The sequence below is a fragment of the Podarcis tiliguerta genome, assembly GCF_965153285.1.
Source record: "Podarcis tiliguerta genome assembly, chromosome: Z".
Lineage (NCBI taxonomy): Eukaryota > Metazoa > Chordata > Lepidosauria > Squamata > Lacertidae > Podarcis > Podarcis tiliguerta.
The window spans coordinates 25854617-25864922 of record NC_139553.1 but is presented as its reverse complement, the minus strand read 5'-3'; the positions used below and the strand labels follow the sequence as shown (position 1 = coordinate 25864922).

Here is a 10306-nt window from a genome sequence, read left to right as displayed (position 1 = left end):
GGATCCCCAGTTCTTTATAATTCTGTCTTGTAAGTACCATTTGAGTTATCTTCTCTAGCCGTGTGCTAGGGCCTTATTCAAAAGGAGCTCAGAGGTTGTAATTAGCCTCAGATATCCTCAGATATGTATTATTCTAACAACTTAAAAAAAGTTATAAAAAGGCTGCTTCCCCAACCTGTGCGGAGGGTGGTAAGAATATATTGAGACAGCCCCCACCGAGCACCTAATATGGCCATACCACCGCCACTGCTTAAAGAGCAGTATGCAACCCAATCTTGACAACAACAACAACAATTATTGATATTTAAAGTCACATTTTTCCATTATGGATAGCCACCAAGTGTTTACATTAAAGAGAAGCTCAGCTTCCCTAACCTATAAACAGTATCTGGGAAACGAGGCCAAGATATTATCTAACGCAACATTTCCAAGAAGCAAAGTGTTTATACTGTGGGAAGACAAACTGTAGCCTACAAAATGTACAGCCAAACACTTCCCCCAGACAGGTGTTCTGCATGGTCCTTTTCAAACCACCTGAGAAACACAGAGGCGGTAAGACAAGCCAGCCCCTCCCAGCCTCTGTGTGGATAAGTGGAATTTGCAAGTTAAAAGAGGGATGGGGCAGGATGGAGGGGTACAGAAAACAAAAAACGGAGAGCCAGACTGGACTGGTATCAACTCATGGGGAGGGACCACTACTCAGTGACAGAACACCTGCTTTGCATGCAGAAGATTCCAGCTTCAATCGCCAGCATCTCCAGGAAGGGCTGAGAAAGACTCCCTGACTGAAACCCTGGAGAGCTGCTGCCAGTCAGTGTAGACAATACTAAGGTAGATGGATCACTGGTCTGACTCACTACAAGGCATCTTCCTATCTTCCATAAAAGGGGCAGGGGAACAAAATATTTGTTCAAGTTGCAAAATCAGGTTGCCTTTCTCCACAAGACCAGCAGATGGCAGCATTTTTGTTCTACAGCCAAGCAGTTCCATCAAGATTGATCTGTTCTTGGGATACCACTTTTGTGTATTTACTTACCCGGCAAGGTGTCATTCTAAAGCCTTTGCAAGATCTACATCTATTTCTATAAACAGCCACACACTCAAGTGCACGCTTATTGATTAAAGCAAAGGAAAACTCATGCATGCATTTACATTATGTCTGCAATGAAAGCCTACACATTTTAGAAAAGCCACTTAAATCTTACTGTTAAATGAGTCATGGACCAATTTGGAACACAAACAGCTTTTCAGATACAGAGTTCATCTGATGCATAGAAATGGGCAGTGCTGCTGCCAGCAATGATGCTTCCAAAAAGGCTGCAAGATCAATATTCTAAACTATCAGGGTTACTGCTAAAGGGAGATGGGTGTTGTGTCCTCCGGAAGTGCCTTCTTGTCTGGCAATGGCCCTGCCATTCTTGCAGAATCAGCTTAACTAGAAAGTGTTGGAAGTCCTTGCTGCACCTTAAAGTGGCATTTGAACAAGTATGTAAAAGAATTTGCAGACTATATTACGGTGTAATTAATGACCCACTGGATAAAATGGCCTCTATTTTGCAAAATCAATCTTCCTGCACATGTCCCAGGCCAAATCTGGCATAAAAGGTCAAATATTATGGGACAAGAACTCATACCACCAGAAACTGGTGCAGTTAGAGCCAGACTAAAGGCCTAGGTACCTTACCCAAAGAGCCTGGGTGCCCTCCTCCCCAAGCAGCCAGAGGCTGCACCAGGAAGCATGGGCGTAGCCAGGACTTTTGTGGGGGGGGCAGAACTGATGTCATTGGTCAGTTAGTTAAGTATTTCTATTGTTTTACTTGGTCTAGAGGGGGACAGCTGCCCCCACTGCCCCCCTTTGGCTACGCCCATGCCAGGAAGTGAAGTGCTGCTCACTGTCCCCAAGGCTGCAACTGTTCACCATTTTAAACTGAATTATTTCCACCCCAGGGTGAGAGCGACGGCAGGCTCAGCCAATCAGACACCATATTTTGGGGGTGGGGGGATGGAACCAATAAGGATACCAGAGCAGCGAGTGGTCAGGCATTCTCTAAATTGGTAACGGGGAGGGGAGGCATTTATTTCATTTCATGGAATTGATGCACTGCTTGATTGCAAAAGGTATATATGTTTATATATAAATAAATAGGCTCATCGTGCTTCCCAACCGGCTGATAGAATAGCATCTTCAAAGGGATCAAGGTTGTTATCTGATTACTGGGGGCAGAGAGGGTAAAGTGAAGGGGAAAGGGGGTTTAGGCTACCTTTCTGTGTGTGAGGGGGGAGGTCTGGTGTGGGGGGAGTGGATTTGCTGCTTTTCAGAGTGCAATGCTGCCTGTCACTGCACTCCCATGCTCCAACATGGGAACTAGTAAGTAAACCAAAATAGTAACAACAAATCATTAAATCTCCAATGATCTTTCATTGAAAGGAAACCCAAAGCACCACCCTTGGAAAATCACACTGCTCAGGGAAGCAGGGAGCACGATGCAATATGTCTTCTGAATGACATATCATTGCTGGGCGTTTTGTGCATTGTGAGCTCTTTTTGCAATTACTGGAGGGAGGGGGCAGCACATCAATTAAAATCTCTCCAAACTGTGCTCTCTCTTCAGGCGCTGGCCCGTTTGGGGAGTGCTGGAGGTAAGATGGATTTCATCCATCTGCTCCAACTGTCCTGGAGCCCTTGTTAATAGTGATAGGGTTTCTAATGGGTTGTGTGATCCTTGAAGATAAACCTCAGTGACATTCAGATAAAACTGGCAAGGCTAGAATCCATATCTCTGGAGAGAACTCAGACTCAGGCAAATGAAGCTGCCCACTGAAGGGAAGAAACAAGAATCCCTCGATTTGCATAATTTATTGTAAGCCATTTTGCATCTCCCAGGGAAACAGGTAGAAAACATCCTTTCCCAAACTGTCACCCTTCGGGTGTTTTGGACTATGACTCCCATCAGCTGTGATGGCAGGTGATGATAGGAGTTGTAGTCCAAAACACCTGGACAGTATTGTGCTGAGTAGAGTGCGTGAGAGAGAGAGAGAGAGAGACAGTTATTTTACAATACTTGTATTCAGACCATTCAATTTTCTGCAAATGGTCTGAGCACATTTGCAGAAGCTGACACTGAAAATGGCTATGCTTATCTGAGGACCAATGTATACAAAATCACAGCAAACTGGAGTCTGGGATTAATGCAATGAGAAGCAGTTATCTTCCCAAACCATTCCGAGCCAGCAAATCCTCTCTACCCACCTCCCCTCTTTCACCTCCCTTCAACAAACCCCTTGCCTTAACATTCCATACCCAAAGCCCGCCTTCCCCAATGTGGCACCCCCTCATTCAGGATGTTCTCCCTATCCCTAACCACTTGCACAGTCTGCTGTTGTTCTTGGAATAAACAAATAAATGAAAATTAAAACTGGTGATATATGATTCTTCAAGTATATCATCAACAGGGGCTGCCCCCAGCTTACATTGCTCACCAACCCAACCCCACCCCTCAACCCTCTTGCCAATTCCCCACCCTGCCCCTTTACACCTCACCCAAAACCCTCACAGCTCTTCCAAACTCCCCATCCCATCGCAACTCCTCTGTGTGTCTCCATCCTTCTTTCATCCAAACTGCTGTTGTTTAAAATTGCCATTTTAAAAGCTGGCTCTCTCCCGCCCCCCACATCCCCTACCCTGTGATGTGGCACTCCAAATCCTCCAATGGTGGCTGTGTGATGACAGCCTTAAATTTATATTTAGATAAAGATAAAAACAGCACCCATACGATCGTGAACATAGATATTTAAAAAGACAAAAAAGGCAGACAACCCACCAGAAGCAGGGAAGGAAAATCAGTGATGGCTGTAAAGGGAGGGAGGCCACCTGAAGAAAGGAACAAGCTCATCTAGCAGGGATCAGCTAATGGGCTGGAAGTTTGGTCTCGGCTTTATGTACATCTGGGGCAAGTGTTTTGAATGTATTCTGGAAGGGGTATTATATGCAAATGAGCAGTCAAATTATGAGAGAGTTGGGTTTGTTTGTTTGCTTGCTTGCCTGCTTTTTAAAAGCTTCTACTAGCAAATGCATCCAGTCTCTAAGGTCAACATTCTGGGGAAGGAGAAAGAAACTGGGACCTTCTGCATGTGAAGCAGATGCTCTACCACTGATCATCCATCCCTGAGGTGAGTTTACAGTGATTTCATTAGGAATCTCAAAGATTCTTACACCTGTCCGTAAATAAATTTTGACATGAACAGTTTAAGGTAACACACAGCACTCCAGATGCTGTCGGACTTCCAACTTGCATCAGCCCCAGCCAGCATTGCTAATGGTCAGAAATAATGGGAGTTGTAGTCCCACAAAGTATTGAGGCAGCACGTTGGGTATCGAAGGCTTAAGGGGCTGCACTGCTTAATGATGTGCAAGCAAACCCACTTTTCAAATGAGTGGCAAAGGAGTTCCTCTTTGAGAGCCTATGACTTGCTGGTGGAGTAAGTGCTAGATACTTTGGAGACAGAGGTGAGGCCAAGTCTTGCAGCAAGTTGAACTGTCAACATGGACATACCCAAAGAGGAAGTACCTTGTTCAGAAATCACAACCTTGAAACCATGTGGGCTCACAAACACTTTCCGTCTCCTTCACTTCCTTGCTTTTGATAACAAACTAGTTCTCTGGTGCCACACAAGATTACTAAATATTAGGACAACACCTTTTCCAATTATATTACACGTTTCTCCTCTGAATACTTTAATGACCGTGTTTGCTTTTTGTACTCTGGTTGCTGGGTTTGTTTATGGATATTTGTTGTTTTCCAGTTTCCAGTTTTGTATTTTGTTGACTATAAGCTGCTTTGAGGGCCGCTAAGGAGCAGGAAAGAAGCACATAGAGTAATTAAAGTATCAGAGTCTGAAAGATCCCCCTCCCAACAAATATTATACCCAAGGGAAAAGGATCAGGATCTTGTCAGCAGGGTGGATTCTGATCTCCCTAACCCTCTACAGGCCATATTTAGGGGCTCCCGTTCATTCCTTGGGAGCCATGGGCTACAGCCAATGTTAGTCCTACTCAAGAGTAGTCCCACTGAAATTAATGAACATGGCTAGCTTACATGCAGCTAATCCACAGCAAATGCACAATGTCTCTGAGAAACAGACAGCAAAAGTCACACAGAATAAAGGGGCAGAAAGTTGATCTCCAAGGCTCAGAACTGGCAAGCACTAATTCCTCTGAGTACTCTCTCCAGCCCATTAGCAAATGCTCTTTGCAGGGAGAGCAAGTGAGAATACGAAAGTGTCCCTTTGGGCTGTGCCGACATCTGAAGCCAGGCTCCAAGGACAGAAGCCGGTGGCCTTCTGCACATTTTCCTAAGAGCCTAGTAATAAAATTGAGGTCCATTAAAGGCACATGGCAGCATCTGCGGACCATAAATTATGTATGTCCGTTTTCTATGGAGGGAGCAAAGAGATTCTATGTTCTCATTCTCCCCCCTCCCCCTTCTCTTCCTCCTGCTCCCTGCTCGGCAATCAAGGCAGCAGTCTGCTTTCACCATCAGAATAAAGCTTTATTTGATAAGCTGAAGCACTAATTGGGAAAAGAAAAATCACTGAAGCTTGCACATATGACTACAGAACAAGATAGGAGAGTACATGATGTATATACTGGAGACCCTTGAAGTACCTCTGTTTTTATGATGCATAGGAAGCTACCAAACTCATAAACCTCTGGTCCATCCTGCCTGGACTACTGTAATGAACTGTATGTGAAGCTGCCCTTTAATACCACCCAGAGACTGAAGCAAGTGTAAAATGTAGCTGCCAGGTTGCTAAGTGGGACAGCCCAATGAAACCACGTGTCACTCAGAGCACTGCACTGGCTGAACTACCAGGCCCAATTCAAGGTATTAGCACTAGCACACAAGGTCCTGCATGGCTTGGGACTAAAGTACTTAAAGGAGCCCCTTCCCCAATATCAGCTAGTTATACATGCAACCACAATGGGAATGGCTGTAACTCTGCTTTGCATGTATAAAGTCCCTGGTTCAATTCTCAGCATCTCCAGGTAGGGCTGGGAGAGTCCCCGTCGAAAATCCTGAACCACTGATTATCAATGTAGACAATACTGAGCCACATGGACCATTGGTCCGACATAGTATGAGGCAGTTTCATATGTTCCAGTGCTTCTTAAGGCACAGATGGGGATACTGTGATCCTCCAAAAAGGTTGTTAGACTTCAGCTCCCATCAGCTTAGCCAGTACTGCCAATGGTCAAGCCTGATGGGAATTGTAGTCCTGCAAATATTCAGAGGGTTCCCCATCTCTGCCCTGTGGCATGCCTGCTACTCAGCAATTCTTTTGCCATGCAAATATACTGAGCTACAGCTATGTTGGCTGATAATATAAGCTGAGGATTCTAGCAACCCATCCCCTCAATCAATAAATACACTGGGCTAAATGCATCTGACGTTAAGCTGCGTCCTCAAAGTCTAAAAGCAAATTAAAGTGGTATATAGATTTGGTATGTTCCAGTGATAACATCAGAAAACTGGCTTTTAGTTTCCCCTTTTTTTCTTTTAAGGGACACTGAAACATTTCTCGTAATCAACAAGCCATCTGCAAGATGATTCATTCCCAGGCATACGGCATAAAAATGAAAGTGCACGCTGCAAATCTCTTGGAGAATTGTGACTGGAAAACCTGCCTCTTTAAAGGGAGTTCTCCCCCAAAACTGGTGCCTTTCAGAGGTTTTGAACTGGGGCTGATGGGATTTGTAGTTCAAAATATTTGGAGGACCCCAGGTTGTGAAAGCCTCTTTCAAGATTTTGGTGCTTCCTTCTCTACAATTCAGAAAAAAAGCAGATATATTTAAAAGTGGTTTTGAATCGCAGAATTGTAGAGTTGGAAGGGACCCTGAGGATCATCTAGTCCAACCCCCTGAAATGCAGGAATGCGCAGCTATCCCATACAGGAATCAAACCTGCAACCTTGACGTTATCAGCACCATGCTCTAACCAACTGGTTTTGGTCAGGTAAACTTTTACAAACACATTCCAAAATACAAGATTCAAAAAACTTGAGAGGTGGGGAGGAATACCCCCTTCATAGGTATGCAAAATGCTTCCACATGGTCAGAGACTTTCTCCAACCAAGCTGTGATCCATTTAAGATATTAACAGTGAATGAACCACTTTTGCATGAGTTTGATCCGTCTTTCCATTCCTACCTGTTCCATCTTCCAAATGTCCAAAGTTGCAGATTTGGGTGATGTGGTGCACCCAAGCCTGCATTTCCTCCTCCGATTTGGCCACCAGGTAGAAGGTGCGGTAAGTCGTTTTCACAATGAAGACAAAGTTGTTTTGGAATTCTTTCTTGATGAAGCTCGAGCCCGAGTGCTTCACCACCTCACATTCATTCAGGTCGATCACACGGATGGGTTTTTTGGAATGGCTGTTTCGGTAATACTCAAGGACATCAGGGTTTCCGCTCATTCGGCCCTGGCGCAACACGAACCAGCGCTTTCGCCAAGCCTGAGAAAAAAATAGCGAGAAGGATTGTTGGTGGCAATGTGTGTCTGCCAAAATAAATTAAATAGGAAAATGTTCTGGAATTTCCCCCCTATACAGATGAGCATAATTTGCATCATTTACATCAGAAAAGATTCAGGCTGCATCAGAAATTTCTTTTTAGTTATAAATAAAAACAAAGATGGAATGAAAGAAAAAAGGAACATGTGAATAATAATGATAATACTTCTATCAACTCTCATTAATGATACACTAACCACCAGTATTGTCCATCTTAAGTTAATATAAGACCTCCAGATGTCAAAATAGGTATCCACACAGAACTGATTTTTCCTCTCCGCACAAGACACATCATATGGGGACTTCTGGAGAGGAAAAATGGCGGGCATCATGGAAGCGAGCAGCTCCTGAAGCCAGCCAGAGCCAACTGCAGCTGAGGCTGCCGCTGCCACGTTTCCGAGCGACAGATTTGCAAATCTGGGGACATTCTGGGGAAGGAATTTGTCCAGGGACAGTCCCCAGGAACCAGGGATGTCTGGTAACCCTATCTCAGGAATGTGTGCAAACTGTAAATATGCAGGTTCCTATCACATAGAGCATATGCTAACAATTGAAAAGGCTTGTTTTGTTTTGTTTAATTTTATTTTTGTATTTCCAGGTTTACAAACAACAACAACAAAGAAAACAATTAAGATATAATCAATAAATCCCCTTTGACTTCCTTCCTCCTCTTTTGTGGATCCTTACGCCAATATTTTCTCCTGCATCGCGTCTGTTACTCCAATTTTATCAAATCTTTAACTAATCCATAATTCAACTTTTAGCTACAAGTGTCATATTAGTCCTACTAATGATTCTACGTGTTTACAGTAGTTTTTTTAAATACACTGTGTACTTTCCCCATTCCTTATTAAAATTTAAATCTTCCTGATTCCTAATTCTTCCAGTCAGTTTTGCCATTTCAGCACAGTCCATCAGTTTTATCTACCATTCTTCCTTGGTAGGGACTATGTTTTCTTTCAATCTCTGAGCTAACAAAGTCTGGGCAGCTGAATAGTCTCTTCAGGTCACAGGATTTCGGGAAATGGCTGTTATGTGCCATGGTCCAGAGGTTAGTATGGGATCATCAAGCAAAGAGAACCATGATTTTCAGACAGAGGGGAGAGATATGTCTTTTGTGGGCTATGCCCAGCCCAAATGAGCATCATCTCTCTCATCAGCCCAAAGTTCTCTGTGATGGGCCAAACATTTGGAAAGGGTGCTTCAACTTCACCACAGGAGAGGGTGGACTATGGACAACCAAGAACAGAGCCAACTCCAGGTTTGATGAAGCTCTCAGCAAAAGCTCCCTCTAATTTGCCCCCCCCCCCCCCAATATCAGTGGCCTTGGTCCTATGTTGGCTACCTTGGAGCAGGCAGCCTTGATGCAGCAAGACACTTCTGGAACTACAGTAGAATATACTGCAAGCTTTGTGATGACAACGGCAACAACAACTTATATGCAGCCAATCTGACTGGGGTGCCTCAGCCACTCTGGGCGACTTCTGGTAAATTATAAAACCACAGTAAAACATTGCACATTAAAAACTTCCCTATACTGTACAGGAATTACTGGGTTATCTGCATCCAGGGAAAAAAACTGTTTGCAAGAAAATACGGAAATGAATGCAAAACCTGTGCAAAATGCCCGGAAGAGGCTTTTACATCATTTGAAGGCTAAAATATAATGTGGAATTTAACAGTTTGGGAAAAGTAATCAAAACAGAATAAACTGTGATGTGAATGCAGCCATTGTGCACACAGCCCCATTTCATCCTTGGGTGGGTTGAAGAACCTGCCAAAATCTTGGTGCTTGCCTTCAGATCACTTTTCAGGGGTCTGGTGAAGAAAAGGGTGAAAGTGAAAAAGGGCACTTCCGGGTTCCCGCGACATGGCAGACCGACCACGGATATGACAGCTCTGTCAGATTCGGCCTCACGGAGCCTCTAGGAAGAGCACTTCCCAAAAAAACTCCAAGAGGAGTACTAGGGTATCTTGGGGTCCTGCTGTTCACAGAGGGCACCTTGGCATTGCCGGTCTCTGCTCTCCGTCCCGAGAGGTGTGGAGAGTGGGGAACGGGGGAGCCGAGTGAAAGCGACGGTGAACTAGGCACTATCGCAGCTCCGTGAGGCAAAAATCTTTGGGCTAACATTTCTTTTAAAATCCAGAGGCATTTTGGGCATTTTAGGCAACGACATTCCGAAAAATTTAAGGTAAATTTTCCTATATGCCACGGCCACAGCTCGAACACTGGTAGCAATGAACTGGAAAGGGGAAAATGTTCCAACATTATCGGATTGGCAATGTAAATTACAGGAATTGCAGAAATGACGCAATTGCCCAACAGTTTGAGCGGTAATAAAAGACAAGTGTTTGTTCAAAAATGGAATAAATATAAGAGGTATCTACAAAATTATAACTGTGGTATAATGTCTATGGAAGCATTCGAATGACCCTCGTCTAAAGTAACCCATAAGAAATAAGACAAATTGTTGTAAGAATGTATTAGAGGATATAGAATGAGTAAGCTAATAATGATAGGTACACTCATCACCAGAAAGATGACGCACCAGGAAATGATAGGAAGTCATTTATTTTATGTTAGTAAAAAGGTAAGAAAAGGGGGGGGGGAGGGAGAAACAGCATAAATCTAAGTTAAATTTAATTTCTGTAAACATATAGAAGATTATTTGTATATGGTTTTTGTTTATACGGTTCTGTTTATATTTTTGTTCATTCAAGCATGTGTACATTATCTA

At 43.7% G+C, this 10306-nt stretch overlaps 1 protein-coding gene across 5 annotated transcripts in view; it reads right to left on the bottom strand.

The window, feature by feature from the left end:
* The window catches only part of GAB3 (GRB2 associated binding protein 3), an 83178-nt gene that overhangs the window by 28329 nt on the left and 44543 nt on the right, over nucleotides 1-10306 (bottom strand). For all 5 annotated transcript variants that reach the window (XM_083423698.1, XM_083423701.1, XM_083423702.1 and 2 more), the window contains exon 2: nucleotides 7208-7511. In XM_083423698.1, the coding sequence (XP_083279824.1) occupies nucleotides 7208-7511 (304 nt within the window). The remainder of the gene's footprint in view (nucleotides 1-7207; nucleotides 7512-10306) is intronic.